General features: G+C 42.8%; 1 protein-coding gene across 4 annotated transcripts in view; it reads right to left on the bottom strand.

Annotated features, from left to right (window-relative positions):
* Positions 1-26445, bottom strand: part of epha7 (eph receptor A7) — a 96285-nt gene that overhangs the window by 5804 nt on the left and 64036 nt on the right. The window contains exons 6-14 of one of the 4 annotated variants that reach the window (XM_041976064.1): positions 16895-17019; positions 15441-15609; positions 12490-12634; positions 8534-8589; positions 6221-6346; positions 5568-5753; positions 5301-5362; positions 4868-5077; positions 4060-4209 (exon numbers count right to left, since the gene is read on the bottom strand). In XM_041976064.1, coding sequence (XP_041831998.1) covers positions 4060-4209; positions 4868-5077; positions 5301-5362; positions 5568-5753; positions 6221-6346; positions 8534-8589; positions 12490-12634; positions 15441-15609; positions 16895-17019 — 1229 coding nt within the window. The remainder of the gene's footprint in view (positions 1-4059; positions 4210-4867; positions 5078-5300; positions 5363-5567; positions 5754-6220; positions 6347-8533; positions 8590-12489; positions 12635-15440; positions 15610-16894; positions 17020-26445) is intronic. The other 3 variants (XM_041976065.1, XM_041976066.1, XM_041976067.1) reach the window with 3 other exon arrangements.

Here is a 26445-nt window from a genome sequence, read left to right as displayed (position 1 = left end):
TCTTCTTCTTTCTTCTTCTGCGTTTTTTCCACTTTCTGGTCCTCTTCTTCTTCTCTGGTTTGTTTCACTGGTCAGCTATTCTGCTCAGCACTGCCCCAGCGATTTCTGGAGGTACTGCTCCGTCTCTGCGTATGGATAGCTAAACTCCCTGAAGAGTTTCCATGCTGACATTTGGAGTTGCTTTGATCACACCATGACTTTACAACAGAGCTAAACAGTTAACAGGGTTAAACTGTTTTCTGTGATTTTCACTCCACGGTCTAGTCACAGTTTGTACATTTCAGCATTTAAATTGGAAGGAGATCCTGCATAATGCAGCTGTAATTACTCAGCTTAACTGTGCTTACTGACCCCGATAATGTTAGCTTGTATAGCTTTGTGTTGTCTCTTCTCTAACAGGGCTCTGCAGAACTGCACGCTGCTGCTAGGCTTTAAACCAACTCTTTGGGAGGTGGGATCATGTTACAAAAATCCCTATAGCTCTTTACTAGCTGACTGAGTTTCAGAATGGATTTCAAGATTTTACAGACAACCTTTACACCCATATTGCAGATTTGTTAGTGATCTATTGCTTACATGCCTAAACACAGGGTTGTCTTAATACAGCCCTATTACATACAAGAAAATCTCTATCTGTTGTCAGTCTGCATGATGCTCGCAGTTTAGCATAGAGTCCATTAAAAGTCAGAGCTGTGAGAACAGTGTGAGCTCTGCTTTCAGCCCCTCGCTGTCCGTCCTCTATTGTATGGGTAAGGAGTTGTGTACATTCCTGCATATATTCATAAGTTATTCCTTTCCTGACCACTCAGAGTGAGAATGGAGGAAAAAAGGTGTCGACACACTGAAACGGCTGAGAAAAATGCAGACATTGTTCTTGCTGTATCCCCGCAGGATGTTTGCTGACGTCTTGACGAAGTGCAAAAAGAATTCTGACACTGATGTCTGTCAAACAGCGGAGCCATCTTGTTTAGCATTTCTAACATCTGGTTCTTCAATCAGCGGACTTCTGCTCTGCAGCGCCGCAGAATCTTAATCATGTTTAGCTGGAATGCTGTGGGTGCTAAACACTAGAAGCCGTGAAGGAAAAGGCCAGAACTCACTCTCCCTCCACCATCAATCAAAATGTGTCAAGTGTCCAGGAATAGGGAACAGCTTCAAGAGGTCTGGCACAGTTGGACTCTGACGGTGGGAGCTGGCAGGAAGGCAGGCAACAGCACTCAGACAACCGCAGGAAAGTCAATCATTATGGCAATTTGTGACTTTTATAAAATGACGTGTCAGACTTGAAAATGCAAATGTGTTTTTTGAGGATGGAAAATGTTGCAATCTGAAGAGTCAGCTCTCACAGTTTACCTGACGGTATGACTGCAGAGTTCATAGATTAAAAAAGAGATTCTGAATTTGTCTGATTCAGGAGGTCATGATTTAATCCTCATGTACAAAAAAAGAGGTTGCTCTTTCGTTGCACTCAACTTTCATGGGATTTAAATATTTTCAACTTTATTTTCAGGTGATTTGTATCCTGATGTTAAATCTAGCTCAGCTTTTGTATAATAAATATTATCATTTATAGATGTAAAAAATTCTAAAAAGGGTACAAAACTATCACATAATGCTTGGCAAGTTTGTTTATTTAAAATTAATATGCTTAGCTTTAACTTTCTACAACACCTAGTTCAATAAGGTCGGGGCACTGTGCTGGAACAGGGGCAACAAAAGGCTGGAAAAGTACCTGGTACAAACCAGAAACACCTGGAGGAACATTGGACAACTAACCAGGTTACCTGGTAACAGGTCAGTAACATGACTGGTATAAAAGGAGCATTTCAGAGAGGCAGAGTCTCTCAGATGGAAAGATGGACAGAGCTTCACCAATCTGAGACAAACTATAAAATCAACAAAAGATTCAGAGAATCAGGAGGAATCTCTGTGTGCCTGGGCCAAGGCTGGATGCTGGTAATCTTCTGCATTAAAAGCACCCTGGAACTACTTTTTACACCGTGCCTAACATCACCCTGGAACTACTTTTTACACCGTGCCGAACATCACCCTGGAACTTCTTTTTACACCATGCTGAACATCACCCTGGAACTACTTTTTACACCATGATGAACATCACCCTGGAACTACTTTTTACACCATGATGAACATCACCCTGGAACTACTTTTTACACCGTGCTGAACACCACCCTGGAACTACTTTTTACACCATGATGAACATCACCCTGGAACTACTTTTTACACCGTGCCGAACATCACCCTGGAACCACTTTTTACACCATGCTGAAAATCACCCTGGAACTACTTTTTACACCGTGCTGAACATCACCCTGGAACTACTTTTTACACCATGCTGAACATCACCCTGGAACTACTTTTTACACCGTGCCGAACATCACCCTGGAACTACTTTTTACACCGTGCCGAACATCACCCTGGAACCACTTTTTACACCATGCTGAACATCACCCTGGAACTACTTTTTACACCGTGCCGAACATCACCCTGGAACCACTTTTTACACCATGCTGAACATCACCCTGGAACTACTTTTTACACCGTGCCGAACATCACCCTGGAACCACTTTTTACACCATGATGAACATCACCCTGGAACCACTTTTTACACCATGATGAACATCACCCTGGAACTACTTTTTCCAGACGTGTTGCTGCATCAGATACACTATCACTTATTTTCCATCACGTGGTGAAATGTCTCCGTTTCATTATCTGACATGTTGCTGATCTTCTACTGGGAATAAAAGATGAGCTGATGAGATTTATAAATCATTGTTGTGTTTATATTTACATTATGTCCCACCTTATTTGGGGCTGTGTAACACAGCATCATAACACATGATCTCCGTTTTTATTTCCACGTTTCCGGTCTCATGTCCAAGCTAAGATGATGCAGTAGAGACATTAAACGGTCTAACAGGTTGAGTCGTATTCCCAACAGAAACAACTTTGATGCATGTTTTTTGCAGCAAGTCATTAAAATCCATGTTTATTTTTTTCTGTACCACAAAGCAACGAGGCCGACACAAACGGCAACGTGTGCGTGAGTTTGTTTGCAGTGTAATTGGTTCAATGCTGCGACTCACACTGCTTCCCATTTCCATAAGTCATTATAAACTTTTAAAGACATTTAAATCAAGCATTCTGCATGACGAGTGTTTTCCACCTCTGCTGTTTATATTAATAACCCCAGCAGCTCCACGTTTTCAGGACTTTGTTTTAATTCGTGTCCACTTCAGGCTTGTTTCTACTTCAAATGGATTCAAACTGCATGATTATAGCAGGACTAGTTGAACTAATTAAGCCGAAGGTTACCGTACCCGCCCAACTGTTCTCATGGGGGTCTCGTTAAACAGGATCAAAACCAAACCACAGTCTGGGATTCTGGTCTCTGATTCTCTGTCTTTTAGAGGAAGGACTTCATTCGGGCATCATTACGGCTTAATTAAGGCAAAAATTCTACATTTCTTAATTTATGCTCCACTTCAGCTCGTACAGATCAAAAACAGAGCTGAACGTCAGTGTCAAGAACACTTCTTTATTATTATTATTATTATTATTATTATTATTATTAATATTAATATTATTAATAATATTATTATTATTATTATTATGGCACTTTTTTACTAATTAGTTTAAAATGACTGTATTTAGTCATGAAATGCATTCATTGATCATGTAGATCAGAAATTATTTCAAATATCAAATAATTCAATATTACAAAGAATTAAAACAGAAAATATAGAAAATCTTTCATGTGTGTAAAAGAAATATTTTACTTTGGTTAAATTTAATTTGTGAACTTGATAATACATAAAAGTGAAAAATGGGCATTAAGATGGCAAATACTGACAAAAAGAGGCGGAGCCTAAGGCCATGTGTCTGCTTCCCAACATCTGTTTTCCACGTTAGAAAAAACATCTTCAAGGTTTAGTAAAGATATTCAAAAGGTTTTTTTTTTTTTGCTCTGAGGTAGTTCAGAACCTGAGACAAAGTCATCATGTTGTGCTGGTGACTGGGTTTTAGGGAGTAACTCACATCTTGGTTGGACATGTCCCAGTAGGGCCGCTCCCCGTAGGACATGACTTCCCACATGACGATGCCATAACTCCACACGTCGCTCGCAGAGGTGAATTTACGATACTGGATGGCTTCTGGTGCAGTCCATCGGACGGGTATTTTCCCACCCTGTTCATTAAAAACGCAGGTCAGAGGAGACGTAAAGATCATTAATTCCTTCATCCTCCCCTAAAACATCAGTTAGAGACACTGAAGCGCACGCTAACACACTAACTACCAGGAATATGAACACAAAGACAGAAACTGGGCTGCTCTTTACTTCATGGACTGTCGCAGTTTTAATGGTTGGATGCAGTTTGTGTAAATAAACAAATAAAGCAGTTGTTGTTATTTGGCTACAAACCAAAGTCATTTAAACTTCGCACCGCTTACACCTGCAGACCGGATAGATTATTTTTAATGACTTAACAACTTCTTCAAAAACAGCACAATAACAAAGCTGCAGTTTATTATAGATTTATTTATTTGTCTGTAGTGTGTTAAACATGACACAGATCATGAATCAGCATTTTGTTTCTTTTACCAGTAATTCCTCATCCTTGTTTTTGTATTTAACATTAGAGACGTAGTTCCAGTTTGTCTATAAACTGTGAATCTGGATCCTGAACAAAAACCTTACATTTGTCATAAACTCCACATTTTCTCTGAATGAATAAATGTTGTATATGATAGAAATCCTGCAGACTACTTCAGTGTGTGCTTTGGTTTCAGCAGCAGCCTGATTAGAGAACTCAGACCAGGCGAGCGAGCGCTTCAGCTGACTCACCGTTGTTGTGTAGACAGCCTCGGGGTCGTCGTCTATCACCCTGGACAGGCCGAAGTCAGAGACTTTGCATACAAGATTGCTGTTGACGAGGATGTTTCGTGCAGCCAGATCTCGATGGACATAGCCCATATCAGCAAGATATCTCATTCCCGCTGCTATGCCCCGCAGCATCCCCACCAACTGGATGACTGTGAACTGACCATCATGTTTCTGCACAGCACAGAGAAACACAGGCAGGTCAGCCATCTTCACTGACCATCGGGGAAATGTAGGTCACAGCACTGCAGCAGCTCCAGCACAAGATTTATGATATTTATGCGCCGTTCAGGTCCCACTGCAGACTCCCTGCTCTCTGGGACGCTCCAGCAAAATGCAGAGAAAAGTTACAAAAGATGCTGCGTTCAGGCTCCTGCACTTTGAAGGTGATACTCACCCTGAGGAAGGCGTCTAATGAGCCGTTCTCCATGTACTCGATGACAATCATGACGGGTTTCCCTGAAGAAAGAAGTAAGAAAATAATGAACAAAAACGAAGATGATTAATCAATACCTACAAGTCTGAGCCCAAACGGACTCCACGTTATTCTTAGCTGCTCACTTTAATTCAAAGTTGCCGTCTGCTCCTTTTATTAGTGAAAACATGTTGAAGGGGCGGTTAATGTGATCAGGCATAACATCAGCTAAATACAGCTGCTTCGTACCTCTGGTCACGACTCCCTCCAGATGGACGACATTGGGATGGTCAAACTGTCCCATGATGCTGGCCTCGCACAGGAAGTCCCGCCTCTGCTTCTCTGTGTAGCCCACTTTCAGTGTCTTGATGGCGACCGACACGTCCCGCTTCCCGGGCAGCTTCAGCCGACCGCTGCACACCTCCCCAAACTCTCCTGAGAGGATTGAAACTGCTCATGAGTGAAAGGGCCAGTAGTTACAAAGAAAAAAAGAAAGGATCAAGCGCTTCACAAAGACAAATTTATTAGTGTATTTTGAGACAAAGCAGCTGCGCAGCACTAGAATACAAATTGGAGTACGACACCTTGTTATGCTCAGGGGAATAACAGCGAGACCTATAATAAGACATGCTGGAGATGCATAGATGCTGTCATTGGCTGCCTCTGTAAAAGCCCATGTGGCAGCAGTTTTTCAGCTGTGGTTATCTCTCTGACTGCCTCTACCAGATGCAGACCACACATTAATTGCAATGAACTTTTTCCCCTCTATGCGATTGCTCTATCAATACAGGATGCATAAAGCTGTGTCCCCATTCAAGGTGTAAATATTTGGCTGTCAGCATGATATATGAGAGCATGCAGTCGCTAAACGGAAAGAGCTGAGCGGCACGAGACGGGCTCACCTGCTCCAATAACTCGTTCGATTTTAATGCAGGAGGCATCCAGCTCCTTGGCAAATTGATGGACAGCCCTGTTTGGGTCCTCGTAGGTTTCAGGGTCAATGTAGGTTTTGGTGCCTGGAAATTTAACTGTAGAAAGGTAAGAGGATTACTGTTATGATTAAATATGCACACTGCGCACCAGCAGGCACTTGACAGGCAAACGATTAGTAAGACCAGAGATTCAGAGGGAATTGCTGAACAGTGTCTAAAAGGCTTTTCAATCTGGATAAATTCAGAAAAAAAGCAAAGACCTGCGTAACCTGCGCTCGGTTGCTTTTATGAGGCTGTCAGCTACCTTTCACCTGGCTGCAGCTGAGCCCCACACACACTGCCATGATATCATCCTCTGAAAGTACCAAATGATTCATGAACTCCTGTATGACCAGTGAATAAATAAAATGGCAAACGTACAAAATATCCTAGGGCAATGCCTTAAAACGAACATGTGAAAATTTCAGCTTCTGTGTTTTCATGCTTTAAGCTTCTCATTTGCAGGTCTGTTAGGAACTGTGATACCATAAAAACAGCCGGTACGGGATGTAATCATACCTATTTTTGATGAGCAAATTGTTAAAATCTCATATTATTACATTATCTGCAGCAGTTATTACATTTTTAAAAGCTTTTTCTCATCTTTGGCAAAAACCTACGATTAGCATAATAATGTATTACATTATCAGCTCAAAACTATATTATAAATTGGCTTTATTACATCTAAAATGGTCAAAATGAGTCTGTTATTGGTCATTATTACATTATTAGTTACTACAAGGACTGTACAAGTCACAATACTATCCCCAAATATCAAATATCTGCTGATTAAGAGTCAGTGTTTCTGCTCCCACCCTCATCGCTTCTCATCTGGCTGCTGAAGGAGACCTTTCTTTGGGCCGGAAAATCAGCTTTTCTACCTCTAAATGAACATTCACCCTCAAAGAATAATACAGGAAATATAAAAGCAAAAGAGATTTAGGAGCGAGAGGCAGGGACAGCACTCTTGTTAGCCCGATGCTTCAGGCAGGACATGTGGGACTGAGGGAAGAGGGAAAAAATCTAACTTATGAATATCCATGAGGTGAAGGGGAGAGTTTGTGGTACAATGAGGGAAAGGTCAGAGATAAGGTATGAGAATACTGCTTTGCATAGTGCACCAAATTAACCATGAATTACAATATTATGCATTATTAAATAAACAAACCACTCATGGGGACTGCTAGGCTCTGCTTTTTAAATTTCACCTACAACAATATAATCTGACAAGCGTGAGACGGTGCAGCTGATAAACCAGGCCGGAGCCGGCCGGCAGAGCATGCAGCCGTTCCAGTTGGGGACTCTTCCTGTGTATGGAAGGCACTCTGGCCAACCCGCCAGCGTAAATACAACAAATTCATTGTTTGCTGGCAGCTGAGATTTCCTTCCACTTGCTCCGATAATTGCTTCGTCCATCCAAGATGTCAGCAGATCTGATAGGAGCTGTTTTTATCACCACTTCCCCACTTTTACATGCCGGACAAATTGGGTCTACTTGTCGGATTTGCAGACTATCCAGCTCGTGACAGCCTCTCTTCATTTGTTACTGTATCCCAGACTCTTCCACTAAGCTCTACTCGCACCTTGTTTGTATTTCCTCCCAGTTTTTCCTTTTCCAGCAGGTGTGACTTGTGAACTACTGAGGCGCATCTGTCAGACACTTAGCAGAAGCCAAGCTGGGCTCTCTGCCTCTGCCTCTGCTCTCTCTGAGCGCTTTGTGACACTCCTGACCCTTTGTTTCCAAATCAGCAGTTACCCACAGAGCAGATCATTACGGCTCCATTTGGGGAAACTGTGCAACTGTTTCTCCAGGGGCATCATTAGAGGTGTTGCATCAGTTAAAACAAAAAAAATCAAATCAAAAGAAAAGGTACTGATAGAAGCAGATCTCATGACAGCAAAGTGTGTGCAGACCAGAAAACTGTCCACCAGACTTATGAAAGGTTTTATCTTTAAGAACTGGCCTCCCTGCCCTGGTCAACCGCTTCCTCCCTCCCTGGCAGCTGTCACACTCATGCCTTTGTAGTTTCCTGACTTCTTCATCTGCACAGACAGACTCAAGCCAATCAGCAGCACAAGTTCTGCTAATAGATCCCGGCTGTGCCTCAAATCAAATGAACCGGAATAACAGTCATGCCAGCGGGTGCTAATGAGTTTAAGGCATTCTTCCTTTCAGCGTGGCGACGTCTCTGTCAGCCTCTGCGTCTCTACACACTGTACATACGTGTTAATGCAGGCACTCACACTGGAAGTAGAGCTCCTCGTCTCCCTCCTGGTCGGCTTTGCTGTACCCGCAGTGCCTGCAGGGGGAAAGGGAAGAGAGTGGCAGAATCAAATGATTGTGCTGCAGAAATAAATGCCCTAAATTGTAAGAGTTTTAATGCAGCAACTAATGCAGCACAAGACAAATCTCTTTAAGAAACCCAGCTGAGCAGCTGAAGGCAAACAGCCTCAGACCTGCAAAAGCAGCTCAAGCATCATGAGGCGTAACATAACACATGCACCGGGAATGAACATGCTGGAGGTCCTTCAAGCAGGTGATTTGATGCAGAGTTGGTCTGAAAAAGGTGATGACACGAGGGATGGATATGCACTTAGTCTGGATGGAAATGCCTGTGTGTGTGTGTGTGTGTGTGTGTGTGTGTGTGTGTGTGTGTGTGTGTGTGTGTGTGTGTGTGTGTGTGTGTGTGTGTGTGTGTGTGTGTGTGTGTGTATGACATGCTTCCTAAAGCCCTTCCTTATTTGCTATTCTGAGGAATTTCCAGTTAGCTTCAGTTATTAATTCATTCATTTAAAAAACTTTGAGTTGGATAAAAAGAGGGATCAGCATGTTTAGTGCAGAGATGTTTAGGCTGAAACGTCCTCGTTAAATCATCACCAGGGCTGAAAAAATTAGAAATGTAATTTCTCTAACAAATATTGTGATTTGGTTTGTGATTTAACTTCTTAACACCTGAAGTTGTTTACAATTTCATAACAAACACAAACATAGTCGAGAAATTAAAAAAAAAGACGAATAAAATAAAAGAATAAAATTAAATAAAAACAAACCATATAAAATGAACAAATAAATAAATAATAATTAGCTAAAGAGAAAAAAAAGTGTTTAGTCACAAAATAAGATTTAATCTTTTAAATCCCAGCTTCCGTTTCTACCATCAGATGGAGGATGATGGCATAAATACGAACTTCCTGTACTCGAACCAGCACGTGAAGCGGAGATGTGAACGGCTTCACTTACAAAACACGGCAGTTTCCTCTAGAACAGGTTTCATCCTTATCTAAACAGTCTGAGGGTATTCATCTGGATTCCACCACAGATCCTCATTTCTCTCTGCATGATTCCATTATTCCACTGAATTCACTCCAACCACGTGGGACAACATACGTCTTTATCCCGCTGATCCCACTCCAACCACGTGGGAATTCAGATGGAATGACGCCTGCAGCGCCTCCAACTGTAAAACTGCATGCTGCAGGTCAAACGTGAAAATTAATCACAAAATTTGCTAACTGTAATGTTTTAAGATGTAATTTAGATTTAAAACTGATTCATCGTCCAGCCCTAATCACAGCCATTATTTATTTGTTCCTTACAAGAATAAACAACCAATCACAGGGTCAGAATTTAAAAAGTCGAACCGCAATAATTTAACATCAAATTTAAACCATTGAATACATCATTGTGGTGAGAGAAGCTGTTTGTGGGCATGTAGGTGGTTCTTCACAGCTGTAAACCAAATCCACCAAAAACCACTTAATCCTCCTCATTTGTGAAGATTCTGACAGTTTTCCAGCCGTAAGTGTAGAGGATGCTGCTGTCTGATACCACACATCACCCACTCTGCCTGACATGCTGCTCCACACTGCTCACCAGTAGGTGGCAGTGACGACCAAGCCGCTGCGTTTCCACCGTCAAGAAAACACAAGAGGAAGTCATTTCATCTACGACATGTCGCAGTGTTTAAGAGCGAGATGAAGAATCCAAAAGAAAACGCTGGTCCTAGACGGGAAGGAGATGCTCTCAGGGTGCACGGCGTGTGCTGGTATGAATGTCTAGGTGGATATGAAATTACAGCTCTAAAATTTAATTTAAAATAATAGATTATTTTTTCTTCACTGTGTATATTTTCTTTTTTTAATAAATTTTACAGGTTCTTTATAAAGTGCAATTATTGGTAATTGGATGAAAGGATGGGATTAACTAAGTCCTACCCTTTTTTAGACATGGTAAATGTTACACATGTTATGTGTATTGTTATATGTGTATGTGTATATATATATATAATTATTATTATTATTATTAGTGCTGGACAATGATTAAAGTTATTGATCACATAAAGTGGTGCGATTAATCACGATTAATCCCATTGTTACACGGAAAATGACCTTTTCCTCTAAAAGTAGGCCTACTGCTATATGGAGAAAATTCAGTAAATTCTGGTCTACAAACACTAAATCGAGGGTGTTCAACCTGCGGCTCTGGCCCTTCCACAATGGCTGTTAATACATGGCTAAACATGCTAAAGAGCTAATTCATGTTTTTAAATATAGACATAACATATGCAGGGTTTTTGGCATTTTTTCCATTTTTATGGAAAAATTGTGTTGAATTTCCACAACATAATAACACTAAAAGTACCAGGAATGTTTTTATCTATTTTTTGTCATTAGTTTGGAAACTATGGACATTTTTATTACATAATTTTTCAAATATCTACATCCCATAGAACAGGCATGTCAAACTGGTCCAGCAAAGGGCCGTGTGGCTGCAGGTTTTTGTTCCAGCCAGCCAAGAGCACACAGTTTGACCAATCAGCTGTCTGAAGACTGAGATCAGTTGATTGAATCAGTCAAATCTGGTGTGCTGCTGCTTGGTTGGAACAAAAACCTGCAGCCACACGGCCCTTTGCTGGACCAGTTTGACATGCCTGCCATAGAAGAAAGTCTATCTTCTTTTTGCAAAAGTTTTATGTTTTTCTTTATTTTAAAACCTAAAAATAGAAATAAAATGTGGTTCTTCAAAAATGACAACCAATTTTCTATAGTAGATATTTATCACAAATTCTAATTTGTCTGTTTTCAAAATGTTTGGTAACACATTCCAAAAGGTGCACCTGCAGCCTCCGCTACCGGGAGTTAAGGGTTAACATCTGGTTTCCAGGTGTAGCGTCAGGTCTGTAGATGTAACTATAAACATGTGTGGTATCCACAGAAAGTCCAGAATCTCAGCTACCAGCTCAGTAAAACCATTTCTATCACCAACAAACACAGTTAAGACAACAATAATTAAAAGACCAGGTACACAAAGTCCTAAAAACATGTAAACACAGATGATGTTTCCCCATGAACACGAACAAACGGCTCCTCTACTGAAAGCTCACATCTCACAGATTCCACAGCTGGAAGTTTCATCTTAATATGACCAAGATCCACCGAACCAGAAGCCAAAGAGAAATGTTGGTTCTTTTTTTATTTTCTTTTTTAAGTTCCAGACAGAAAATGTCTCTTTATGTTAATAAAGCTGCTCTCTCCTGATTCCATCATCACCCCTGCAGCAGGACCAGACATTGAGGAAGAGGCCTGGATGCAGCCTCTGTATGACGTTCCTCTGGTTCAGAGCCAGTAGCAACAAGGTTGAAAACAAAACAAAACAAAATAAAACTGCACTAACACGAGATAAAGAAAAACTAATGGTGTTAATTAATTAATGCATTAATGTGCCCAGCCCCAATATACACACACATATTATATATATATATATATATATATATATATATATATATATATATATATATATATATATATATATACTCAAGAGAGAAAATGATGAATGACAGAGTGGTTTGTGATGATGGAAAAAGATCTGCACCACACTTTATCCTGCCTTACTGATCACATAGTCTCACACACACACACACACACACACACACACACACACACACACACACACACACACACACACACACACACACACACACAGCTTTCTTTCTGTGAACTACTTGTTCTATAATGGCTCTGCTAGATTTGTTGGGATGCTGGTGGTGATGGCGGTGAAAAAAAAAACTAAACAGGCGCATCACAACCCATTAGCACAGCATGCCACAAGATGATGGGTGCACGTGTGTGCGTGTGTGATGACTCCACAGACGTGGAGGCCTGTGAGTGACAGAAAGGCTAATTGACAAGCGCAGACTCACAGGAGCGGAGAGTCAATGGGGCCCGCGAGAGCGTACCTTCTCCCGATGATGAAGCCGAACACCATGAACACCAGGATGATGGTCCCCGCCACTGCCACCACCGCTATGATGATGACGGGGTTCTGCTCACTTGAGACAATCGCAGCTGATGAGACACACACAGGAGACAGAGACACAAAGACAGAGGTTCGCTGTGAACTTAACATCAGAAAGTGCAATCTGTAGGGCAGACAGTAATTAAGTCCCAATGAGCAGCATGGAGATTGATAGCTGCCCCCACCTCCTTTCAGAGAGTGGAGGAGGAGCAGGGGCTTCTATTTTTGAGTCGTTCTTCTACACACGGCTCTACTGTTTCAGAAAGTGGGCTTAATAGTCCCAGACGGCGACGGCGATGCCCTTCATCTCAAACAAAGGCACATTCAGGTTGAATTGTTTCCCTTTCAGAGCTCTCGCAGCACTCTGTTTGCTGTGCTGCTGATTGCCCTGAAGAACAGTTTGCAGCAGCTTCGACAGAGTCAGTGCAAGTCGTGTGTGAGAGGGAAATTTATGCATTGAAAACAACTATATCTGCACTGTATAAATATGAAGAAAGGTGCCCATATCCCATCAGCTGTTACTAAGTCAAGCTTCAAAACTACCAATCATCTGTTTGGGGAGAAGAAAGAGCACTTGGCTGTGGAGTCACACACCTGCAGGTTTCCATCTTGAGGCAGTCACAGAGGAGGCTGGTGCCTCTCTGTGCAGGTCAAGGACACTTTGCAAGCTTGTAACCTTGTTACAGGACACACTCTGCATGTGGTAAGAGTAATTAATGTGCCATTTAATGTAGAAACTGGATCTAAGGTATGTGGCAACCAAAGAGGTTTTAACCCTTAAATACATTTAACAAAAGTGCAACTTTCCAACAAGCAATGCTTAACAAAATGTTTTACTAATATATTTAGAGCCATTACAGAGTGTAAATGGTAAAAAAAAATCAGAGAGACCTACTTTTTTCTCTGAAAAAGGGTTACATTGACCACAATGAATTCAAATGAAGCCTAACTATAAATTAAGGAGCTTGAATTCTAAACTAACAATAGAGAAATATGCATGTTTATTTACAGAATGTCACATAATGTAAAATCCTCAGCACAAGATTTCAGTAGGATCATCCTTCACTATAACACACTGAGACGCGGGACAGAGCTAATGCAACTGATTAGATCTAAATGACTTTATCCTCATGACACTACAGTAGCTTGTCCTTGCATTTAGTGATTTTTCCAGTAAGGTGTTGTCAGCACAAAGTCAAAGCAATTTGTGTTTGCTTTGCTTGAAAGCAAATAATCTCCCTGGGCTATTACCACAGTAGCTAGGAACACTAACAGGTTGCGTGCATATATATATATATACACACATTACATACATACATACAGTCACGTATTTGACAAGATAAAATCCCCCATGGTAACATCAGTGTTTGGACTTAAGCTGTAAAATGAGAATAGTTGTTCATACTAACAGCTGACAGTTTTACGTTAGTGAGGCAGTTCTGACATTTCAACAGAATTTCTGCTCCTTTTGTCCAACACAATCAATGTAAGGTGCAAAATAGAAAAAAAAAACAAAAGAAAAGAACGTAGAAATATAAAACAGGACAAACATAAAACTGTTGCTATATGGCCAAACCCAAATCTCAGCGAACATCCGTTCTTTACTATTATTCACTAAAAACACACAGATTTATATAAGTATGTCAACACCGTTGAGATGCCCAGACACTGCGGTGAAAGCAGATTATGTGGTTTTACACTGGACACAATGCACAGTATTTTCTTTTCTCTTGTTCGAAATGGTCTGGCTGCTTGCACGGTGCACACTAACATGCTACACGCAGCAAGGAGCAAGTAGCAAGCAGCACAGTACACCACACGCAGCAAGCTACACACTACATCAGGCATGTCAAACTGGTCCAGCAAAGGGCCGTGTGGCTGCAGGTTTTTGTTCCAACCAAGCAGCAGCACACCAGATTTGACTGATTCAATCAACTGATCTCAGTCTTCAGACAGCTGATTGGTCAAACTGTGTGCTCTTGGCTGGCTGGAACAAAAACCTGCAGCCACACGGCCCTTTGCTGGACCAGTTTGACATGCCTGCACTACATGCTGCACGCTACATGCAGCACACTAACATGCTACACGCAGCAAGAAGCAAGTAGCAAGCAGCACGCAGCACAATGCACTCTGCTTGCAGCATGCAGCACACTGCACTCAGCACGCCACTTGCAGCACAATAACACTTTACGCAGCAAGTAGCAAGCAGCACAGTACACCACACGCAGCATGCAGCACAATAGCACGCTACATACAGCAAATAGCAAGCAGCACAATGCACGCTGCTTTCAGCATGCAGCACTCAGCGTGCTACACGCAGCACACTGCATGCAGCACGCTACACGCAGCACAATAACACTACACGCAGCAAGCAGCACACTGCACACTGCACGCTGCTTCCAGCACACTGCACTCAGCATGCTACATGCAGCAAGTAGCAAGCACCACACTGCAGGCGGCTTGCAGCAGGCTACACGCAGGAAGTAGCAAGCAGCACACCACACTTTCCTTGCAACACGTTACATTCAGCACGCCACACACTACAGGCAGCACGCTACATTCAGCACGCTACATTCAGCACGCTACATTCAGCACGCTACAGGCAGCTCGCTGCATGCAACAAGCTACAGGCAGCTCGCTGCATGCAACAAGCTACAGGCAGCTCGCTGCTGGAATTGTTTCAGTTGTCCCTTCCAGCTGAGTAAAATGTGTTTGGTTTGGTTCTACGGGCAAGTTTCCACTCTGCAAGGCTTCGTGTCAGATCAGGAAGTAGAAATAACAGGTATGAAACTGATCAAAGGTTACTGAGGGGAAGCCATGCTGTTCATATCAGCTCTGATTAATAATGGGCCGTACCTGTGGCCTCTTCCTTGGTGGTTATCTCCAGTCTGGGGCCGAAGGTGCCGTACCCTGCTTCTGTGAAAGCTCTGATCTGGAACACATAGGCTGTGCTGGGCTTTAGGTTGTTGACTGTCGCTGAGGTGGATTTGGACCTCACTGTGGAGTAGATCCGGTCCTTCTGGTCCTGTAAACAATTTCCACAGTATGAAGTTCCTCATACCACTTTTTTAAAACAGTAGCATCTAACTGTGGTGACATAAAACAGCTCATAACTGAGTCTGAAATGTTTTCATTAAAGTCTTTGTCTTTAAAACTACAGATATTAATCACAGAGTGTAATTACCTGCAATTTGTGACCATTTGAGATGAAAACACTTCCATCTAGGAGTAATTTACATATTATATATTCAGATGAGGCTTTCTTCAGAGATAGACAATTATCTTGGTAGATTTAGTATAATGCACATTTCCAAAACATTAATCCCATCAGAGACCTGTCACGTTAGCCGCCAACTGCTCCGAGTTGCTCTTCAAAAGCAATTAAAACTTTCTTCTTTTCTAATTCCACCTGCTTATAGTTTGTGTATAGTTTCAAACATTAACTGCAGTTAAGCTACCTTAAATGAAACTTCTGGCAGGACTGTCTGAGGCATTGTTCTCATGCACTCAGCATTATTTGAAGAAAATTGGATCAGAAGGGAAAACTGTTTGAATGTTTTACTTCTTAATGTTCATTCACAGTAAATCAAAGCCTGTATAAATAATGAAGATGTGAAATAGCATTGAGTAGAATAAATATCTATCCCTTAATGTTTATTTAGTCAGACCTTCAACTAATTTAACATTTTTCCTCTGTGAGCCTCGTCTGCCACACAGGAAACAAACACATCTGAACATATCAGGATTGTATTAGGATCCTTTGGCTGCATGCTTTGTGTACTTAGCTGTTGATCTCCAAACAAAGTTTAGCTGAAGCCTAAATGGAATGCCAGGGTCTGTTAGATGTGTTTTCATTGTTTCCAATTTCCCACTTTTACAGTTGGTCAGAGCACAGTAGTGACATGGGCGACCGACTGGTCGGTGTGTATCACAGCTCTGCTCGCCCGCCTTTCATTCGCTGGGTTAAACTCATCCCATTAAACCTGGCTGTAAAAAGCTGATGTGGTCAGACTTGAAAAGAGAAGTGGTGGTATAATCTGTGTGGAAAGGGACAGGAGATTTCTAACCGTGGCAGTGCGAGCAGCCCGGTATTGTGTGTGTGCTAACATGTGCGTGTGGGAGGCTGAGAAGGACTTATCTTATCTTATGAGCATCTCATTCATTATTGCAATTATGAGACAACGAAGGTACTTGCAGAATCATGAGGATTCCACTCACACCAGCACACAGATAGAATACAAAATGAAGAGATTAGAAAAGTGGATGTGGGGCTGAGATACGGAAGAGAAGGAGCTCAGAAAGACACTCACTTTTTCGTAGTATTTGATTTCATATTCTGTGATGACGCCGTTGGGTTGGTGGGGCTCCTGCCAGGACAGCTGGATGCTGCGCTGCTGCACCTTCTCCTTGATGACTTCGCTGACCTGGGATGGAGCTGTTTAGAGAGGAACATGTTAATAAGAGGAGGGAAACCTCTCTCAACACACACATGCATGCGGCAGCCTGAAATCGGCCGCTCAGACCCTCCCAGCGACCCCCGTCAGCTGATGAATATTCACGGGGGCGACTCTAAATGTTTACAGCTCATGATGGAAATTCAGCTCCAGAGCAAACAGTGGTTAGCGCTACCCCAGCCGCTGCAAAAGAGCAACATGTAAATTATGAATGACAATTCATTTCAATTTATTCCAGCGTTTGCAGCGGAACAGGCAGGCTCTTCCTCCACCTGATTACAGAGCTACTCAGAAAGCTTCTTAGAGGGAAAGGGGTGTACCTGTAACCTTCCAACACCCATCTTATGCACACCAATTATCTCCGGCTCTGTGCATGATTCATTTTAAGTGTCTGGCTGTCTGGATTAAGAGCTACGGCATTTAGATTTGCTGAACAGTGCACACAACCATCCTTCTATTTTTCTTTTTACTTGACAAAAGGTAAATGAACCAAACAAGCGTGTGTAGATGGAGCTGAAGCTTCCGTTTTAGCCACAAACACTGTCCTGTGCTATAACTACTGCAGCACTGCTGGTGCTCTGCTCCTGTAGGACCAACTGCTTCTGCTTTGTACATAACAGTTTGCTCCAACCCGTTTCCTGTGCCAGCAAACTCAGATCATGCATTTTCTGCTCCAAGTTTTTTTCTGTCCTTTGACTACAGAGCAGTGCATCTTTTCCCTACTTCTATTTGTAACTTAGAACTCCCAAAAGAACTGATACGCTGTTTAAAATGTAAATAAAAACACAATACAATGATTTATAAAGCTCATCAAGCCACATTTTGTTCCCAGAAGAACATTAACAACATTTCAGATTTTACCATTTCATGGGAAATATGAGATCATTTTGAATCTGATATGACGATGATTTTTAGGTCATTACATTCTGTTTTTTATAACACTGGATTTGGTGTTAAAAATTATTTTAATAGATTTTTTTTTATTCCTGTAATGTTTTACAAAATAAAAACAAGCTCAAGAGCCTTTAAGAGATTTTCCTCTTTAAGTTTTACAGCTGTGCTTTCTGCCTCTGGGACGGCTTCCATTACCTTCACATGCATCATCATCATCATCATCGTCATCATCGTGGTTATAATCACCGTCATCTTTTGTTAAACACCCTAGTGAGAAAAAAGAAGACAAGCCCCACCCTGACACACACACACATACCTACCCACCCACACACACACCCCACACACTGCTCTTGAGGTAACCATATTAATTAAGATGTCTTGGGGAGTTTGAAAACCCGTCCTCAGTTGCACTCTAATGTGAAGCCTCCAATCAGAAGCTGTGCTTTCATTTGTTTCCTGGACCTTTGACAGATCAGCTGATCACCTCATTTTCTGCAGTTTTCAGTGAAATATCTTACAACCTTGTCCAGCGCAAGCTTGGAGCTGATAGAGCCATCTTACATCTGCGCATATGGAACAACTTTCAGCAGGAAAATGGCTTTACATGGACAAGCAGAAGCTGCTGAAGTGCCATGCTCAGTGACCCGGTGGGAGGGGACCTCTGGAGCCTTAATTCAGCCTGACCCCAGATTGTTTTAAGATGACCTGCCACTAATGACGCCAGCTGGATTAAAAGCTCATTAGGCCTCATCGGCATTCCTGACAGTAATGGCTACGAGAGCAGACACCCAAGACCTTGTAAAAACTTGCTGTTGTGACATGTCCCTTCATAATCCACCCAAAACACAAGAACAATGTGTCCTTTCTTAGCACAGGCGGCCGGTCAAAGGGACGACTAAGTTTTCTCCCCAGAGTCACAACATGCAGTTAGTGCAGCTTAGCTTCATCCAGTCTGACTGCTTTCTCTGCACCACCCAGAAAACCTCTGAAATATGGACTTTCCAGCTTCTTAATTCTGCTTTAGCTGCCAATTCTGCCTCCTGCCCTCATAACCATCTTAAATCAGACTTTTCATTTCATTACTTTTCTTTACTACATGCACATGGATAGAAAGCACTTTAAAATATTTTAGTATTTACAGTGTAGACGAGTGAAAAGAGACAATGATTTAGCAGTGGCTTGATGACACAATCCAAACCTTTGCTCTGTCTTCATTATTATACAGTATCTGGTCTTAATCTGGTAAATTCAGGACTTAGTCCTTGGGCTCTCTGTGACTCCCCGGTGAATCACTCAAACTCTTGAACCCAGCATTCGATGTGTCAGCCTCAGCCAAACATTAGCAACTCGATTATGTTTCATACCTTCAGCTTTGGGATCAGATTCCCTTGTATGTGACAAGCTCTAAAACACTGTTTTTTGTACTTCAGATGACGCAACTCCACAGTATCCTGAGTTCAAGGAAGGCCAGAACTCACAGTGCTGGTATCTGACGTCCTCCCTTCTCAGACATTTTCTTGTGCAACTTGTGGGTGTTTCTGGTCAGACCAGCCACACACTAAGATTTTGTCATCCCTGTGCTTTTTTAGGTTCTTGCTGAGGGTAAGTTGTACTCTTTATTTCTAAGTGGTTTTCATGCAGCAGCAGTGATACTGACAGAGCTGCTGAGGCAGTGCACGGCATGATGAAAGCTTTCCCTCCCCTCAGAGTTGACCCCCTTAAGCCCTTGGCTGTAGTAGCAGTGACTCAGCCAAGTCCCTCCTCTTCGTTCAGCCCTCCACCGGTGACAGAGAGATCTCCACTGTGTTTCCACAGGGATCATGAGATCACTGAACAGTATTAGCAGACATGCTGCTCCACGGGGCTAAAAGGTGATCATTCCAGGCAGGTGATTTTCAAAACGGAAAACAAGCCATTCTCCATTTTGCAGGGCTGGAAATGAAAACCACAGTTGATCCTTAAATCTATAAAAAAAAAAAGAAGAAAAAAAAAAGAAAGAAAATGCTCCTTGGGCCCTCTGTGACTCCCCTGTGAATCACTCAGACGGCCCAGTGTGACAGCCATTAATGACCGACTTGATATGAGACAGACCCGAACAAGCCAGCCTCTCTCAGACTTTTAGCCAACCTGTGGGGCTTAGTCCCGCGGAAAATTGTATAACTGTTATGTTAGCCTTAAAGAGAGAGCTTGGGAAGGCATTTGTGCAATCATTTTGCCATATTAGAAAATGCTTTGGTGACCCCGAACACCTTCTCCTGTAAAGCTAAGTGATCCAGAAGCCGCTCGCCCAGACGTGTTCTGCATCTGAATACCGTGTGAACGTGCACAACGTTGCATTTTTAACATTCTCTTCTTTCACTGATTTCAGCTCTGAGGCAGAAAGCAGAACGGAGGCAGTTCATTACATAAGCGTCTTTCTCTGCCTCTGTTCGCGCCTCATGAACCCAACACTGATATAAACTCATACACTAATTATGGCTGTTTTCAAGATGTGCTGGTGTAGCTTAACACCTACAGCACATCTGTGTTTAAGTGCACTGGCTTGATGGTGTTTAATGCTCTTTAAAGGCTTTAGTTTATTTATTTATCTGACATATATTTAATTTGAACAGAATGTCCTCCAGAGAGCATAATCCCAACTAAATCCTTTGTGCTAAAAACTGGTACATGAATAAATGTATTTTTGAAGACAGAACTAATAATTGTATTTTTATGTGCCCGATAGTAGATTAGACATGTGAGGGAACAGGTTTTTCATCATGTGGAGGTTACTTTTCAGGCTGCATCAGACAAACATCAGAATGCATCGACTGTCCAGGTCTGTTCAGCGTCATCACGACAGAGCTGTCTGTTCTGTTCGGAGGAGCTGTGGTATTAAACATCATCAGCAGCAGCGTGTGAAACCAAACGCCTGGTGACAGCCTGATCCCCGGCTGCATTGACGTTAACCAAGTATGACATAATAAAGATTACTTCTACTTTCTGTTGTGGCTTCCATAACAGAGCAGAAAGTGGCTGCTGAAATTAAGCCCACCTTCACTAGTCTGTACTGAGAAGAATCATGAACTCAGTCGTGTTCTTAGTTGGACCAAGAATGTAAAACTAGAAGCTAAGATGGCTTTTTAGTGTCTTACACACCTACATGTGGAAGCCTTCCTTCCCTCCGCATGGACTCGCTGTTGTGCAAAGTGTTGCTTGATTTGGATAAATGAAGATAAAGAAATAAGATGAAGACGATGCTGGATTAACCGTCGTTAGGGGAGATCTCAGAGAAGAGACGGGATGAAGACGATGCTGGATTAACCGTCGTTAGGGGAGATCTCAGAGAAGAGACGGGATGAAGACGATGCTGGATTAACCGTCGTTAGGGGAGATCTCAGAGAAGAGACGGGATGAAGACGATGCTGGATTAACCGTCGTTAGGGGAGATCTCAGAGAAGAGACGGGATGAAGACGATGCTGGATTAACCGTCGTTAGGGGAGATCTCAGAGAAGAGACGGGATGAAGACGATGCTGGATTAACCGTCGTTAGGGGAGATCTCAGAGAAGAGACGGGATGAAGACGATGCTGGATTAACCGTCGTTAGGGGAGATCTCAGAGAAGAGACGGGATGAAGACGATGCTGGATTAACCGTCGTTAGGGGAGATCTCAGAGAAGAGACGGGATGAAGACGATGCTGGATTAACCGTCGTTAGGGGAGATCTCAGAGAAGAGACGGGATGAAGACGATGCTGGATTAACCGTCGTTAGGGGAGATCTCAGAGAAGAGACGGGATGAAGACGATGCTGGATTAACCGTCGTTAGGGGAGATCTCAGAGAAGAGATGGGATGAAGACGATGCTGGATTAACCGTCGTTAGGGGAGATCTCAGAGAAGAGACGGGATGAAGACGATGCTGGATTAACCGTCGTTAGGGGAGATCTCAGAGAAGAGACGGGATGAAGACGATGCTGGATTAACCGTCGTTAGGGGAGATCTCAGAGAAGAGACGGGATGAAGACGATGCTGGATTAACCGTCGTTAGGGGAGATCTCAGAGAAGAGACGGGATGAAGACGATGCTGGATTAACCGTCGTTAGGGGAGATCTCAGAGAAGAGACGGGATGAAGACGATGCTGGATTAACCGTCGTTAGGGGAGATCTCAGAGAAGAGACGGGATGAAGACGATGCTGGATTAACCATGGTTAGCAGGTGCCTAATTTATCAAAGATCAGTAGTGTTGCTTTAAAATTAAAGTCAGGTTTTCTGCTTAAGTTTTTCTTGTGGTTAAATTACAAACATTTGAGCTGACAAGATTACCAGTATGAGCAGAAACAAAACAGGATCCAGGATTGAAAGCCAGTTAACTGTTTTAGCATGAAGCTGCTCTAAGCTGTCCTGTCCTCTGCTGGTGGGAGGACTGTCCTCTCATTTGAATTTTAAGACACAATCACAATCACTTTGCCAAATTTCAAGCAACAGCAGCTGCTTTTTCTAACCAGACTCCCCACTTATGTTTATACACGAGTGTAGGCGTTCACCTGTCTGTTGTATGAACTCTGAGGAGAGAAGCTGTGCTACTGGATGCCATCCACCAACTCTAACCCACCTGTCTGGCTGTGGAGCTGGCCAGACTGAAACCACCTTCATCTACCCAGTGGGCAATAAACGCTTGACATAGTACATTCCTTTAAGTCTACAGAGCATGCTCAGTCAGTCACATAACAAAGGAGGGAGGATGATGGATGGAGGTAAAGAGAATCATCTTGATCGTGTGACTGGGTTTCTGTTCACTAGTGAAGCTAAACTAGAGTAAGTCATTTTTTATTCACATTTACTTCAAATGAAAAAGCACAGAGGAAATCCAGCTAATGAGCCAAGAAAGGTTTGATGAACTCAAAACTTCCCTTTGTTTTTAAAGCATCCTTCTACGAGCATTTATGCTGACTGGTCTGAAGCATCACTAAAGTTGCAGAAAGTTCACCCATCAATGGCTAACTTTGTGGTTTCTGGAGCATTTTTTAAGGCCAGTGATTCCTATTCACCATGAACGCTTCAGGGAGAGGAGCATGAAATACCCTTGAACCAAGCCTGTTTGAAAATAGAGTTTTAAGAGCCAGACAAAGGACAGAGTACTCGCTGCATAACAATGCCAACCGAGGCGGGGACACCTTTAGTGACCATGCAGGGAGGTCAAAGGCTACTCCATTTGAAAGCAATTAGCTAGGCCTGATCTGAAGGAGACCTGGGCTGGGTCTTTCATGTTCTATAGGGCTGACAGCTCTAGAGGTGATGGGATGATTATTAATACATATGTGATGCATTCACTGCTGACAGCTGAACAGAGGCATCATATTCTCCCCCCTCATTATTTCCCAGTTCAAGGACTCAACACATGAGTTCTGTAGATCAACAGAGGCACCAAATACAAGTCTTTTTTGCCTCAGAGTGGGGTTTTTTATTGAAATGATGAGGTGTGACAGAGATGTGTCTATGAAGCAATGTCCAGATGAATCTGGCCAGAAAGTGAGCACCTTGCATGGCAGTGAATATTTCTCCACTTAATAGAATCCCTCCATGAATTCTCCCTACGCTCAAGCAAGTAAATGGTTTTTGGTGTTTGAGTCACTGAGTGCATCACCCACACCTAACAGCTTAAGTATAGCCTTGCACGCTGCAGCGAAGCTAGGAATCAGAATCACAGTGGAAGGTCAGTGGGGGAAATTGCATTCATGCTACACTGACATGCACATGAGGCACACTGTGCATGATTGCCCCTCCAACGCCTCCTGACAAGGAGTTCATTTTAACCCTCGGTGGTATTCCAATCCACTCACTCCATCGTAAAATCAAAATGCCATTCAGGAAGGTAACAGATGCAGAAATCACTGGTCAGCTGTGTTACATAATTGTTAAACCAGCAGGGACGCTGCTTATTGAAGAAGCTTCCCTGTGTCAGTGCTCAAATTAGGGAGCATGGCTGGCAGTCTATCATCAGCAGCTCTTAGCACACGCTCTGATTTCTTCAAGTCAGCCAGGACTAGGTGTGAAATAGCCATATTTATTTTCCCTCATGTCGAGCAAGAATAGAGTCATTTTGGCTCTATTGTACCGTGGGATAAATTTACATAATCATATACCTGCAAGGGTGAGATGACGGCCTTGTTCACACCAGGTGCTAAAATAAATCACACATGGACGGATGTGCACACACTGATGAGAGATGACGCTGACAGAGCCTAAAAAGCAGCGTGAAGACGACAGAGATGTTTCTAAAAGTGATTTTTTTAAATCTTCAAGCTGATTTTTGCTATTTGTAATCACAGTATCACAGATTGAGCCCAGGTGAAACTGGGTATTTTTAGCTTATAATTTAACCTCTTCCTCATGAGCGCTCACTTACAAGGGCCTGAGTGACATCCATGCAGTCTGGGGAGCCGAAAAGGGGAGGTAAAGGGGAAGGATTCTGGGGGCCCATGACTAACAAGGGCCCAGAGGGCCCTCAATGCAATTGTAATACTAACAAAATTATCTAATACTAAATGATAAACCTACAATCACACAAACATTTTAGTTACAATGCATTGGTATCACTAAGTTTCTTTGTTTTGAAAACATTTCTGAACACCCCCCTCCCCCTCTATATTTCACTTAAATGGTTCAGTCCACCTCCTCCTTCAGCTGCTCCTTCAGCTGCTCCTTCAGCTGCGGAGCAGCGCAACAGACAGACAGCGAGTGGATGCGAAGACGGCAGGATGACCCGAAAATAGGGAAGTTTAAAAAGAAAAAAAGTTGAGACTGGAGAGAGAACAGAGGGGTGGACAGTACGTCACCCAGTTCTTCCAGAGGCGAGGTGGTCGGTTAGTTCATCTGATGGAAAGTTGTGGAACATCAGCTTGTTGTCTCTTCTAAACTTTGTCCATATAATCTAGCTCACTTTGTTCCATATTAGCTCATATTTCTGAAGAAAATCCTGGATTTTATTTATTTCACTGTTGTTTTAATCAAATAATCAATGCAGGCAAACGATTAGCAAACTGCTCTACTAAAACATCATGCATGCTTCAACCCCAACTAGCCACACACCCTCCATGAGCCCACAGCTTTCCTGTCACACCTCCACTCTGTCACCCTGCACCTCAGTCAAGGACCTGGACACAACCTCATCTCCCTCCACATCAGGACTTCCTGAAACCTCCTCTGCCTCCACCTCCACTCTGTCTGTCTCCTGTAACCAAGTCATGCAACAACTGGTGAAACTGAACCAGAACAAGGCTGCAGGTCCAGATGGTGTCAGTCCCAGAGTTCTCAAGACCTGCTCAAAACAGCTATGTCCGATTCTCCAGCACCTGTTCAACACCAGCCTGAGCCAGAGAAGAATCCCGGTGCTGTGGAAAACATCCTGCCTTGTTCCAGTGCCTAAAAAACCACAACCAGCTGAACCAAAAGACTACAGACCAGTCGCCCTGACATCTCACGTCATGAAAGTCCTGGAGAGACTCTTACTGGCTCACCTCAGCAAGCAGGTGAACACCTTTCAGGACCCATTACAGTTTGCATACCGTAATGGGCTTGGGGTTGAAGATGCCATCATATACCTGCTTCAGAGAGCCCACTCTCATCTGGACCAGTCAGGCAGCACTTTGAGGGTCATGTTCTTTGATTTCTCAAGTGCTTTTAATACGATTCAGCCTGCTCTGCTGTGTGAGAAGCTGCAGAAATTCCAGGTGGATCCCTCCACAACCACCTGGATTTACGACTACCTCACAAACAGACCACAGTTTGTGAGACTGAAAGGTTGTGTGTCTGAGATGGTGGTCAGCTGCACTGGAACACCACAAGGGACTGTACTTTCACCATTTCTATTCACGCTGTACACCTCAGACTTCCAGTACAACTCTGAGTTCTGTCATCTGCAGAAATACTCTGATGACTCAGCAGTTGTTGGGTGTATCAGTGATGGACAAGAAGCAGAGTACAGAGAACTGGTCGGTCAGTTTGTGAAATGGTGCGGTGACAATCATCTCATCTTGAATACCAAGAAAACAAAGGAGATGATTGTTGACTTCAGGAGGAACAAGAACACACATAGAAGTGTTTCCATCATGGGAGAGGAGGTGGAGGTGGTGGAGGAATACAAGTACCTTGGAGTTCAGCTGGACAACAGACTTGAGTGGAAAAGCAACACTGAGTACATTTACAAGAAAGGTCAGAGCAGACTCTACTTCTTAAGGAAGCTGAGATCTTTTAACGTCTGCACCAAAATGTTGCAAATGTTCTACAGGTCTGTTGTTGAAAGTGCAATCAGCTTTGCAGCAATCTGCTGGGGCAGCGGCATCAGAACCAGAGACTTGAAAAGAATTAACAAACTGATCAAGAAAGCCGGTTCTGTGCTTGGAGTAACTCTGGAGCCGCTGGAGTTGATCATCAAAAAAAGAATTCTGTACAAGCTGACGAAGATAATGGAAGATCCTTCACACCCTCTACACAACGCCGTGACGAAACAACAGAGTGTGTTCAGTGGGAGGC

Source organism: Melanotaenia boesemani, chromosome 22 (assembly GCF_017639745.1).
Source record: "Melanotaenia boesemani isolate fMelBoe1 chromosome 22, fMelBoe1.pri, whole genome shotgun sequence".
NCBI lineage: Eukaryota > Metazoa > Chordata > Actinopteri > Atheriniformes > Melanotaeniidae > Melanotaenia > Melanotaenia boesemani.
The sequence above is the reverse complement of the archived record's forward strand: the minus strand, read 5'-3'. Positions and strand labels throughout refer to the sequence as shown.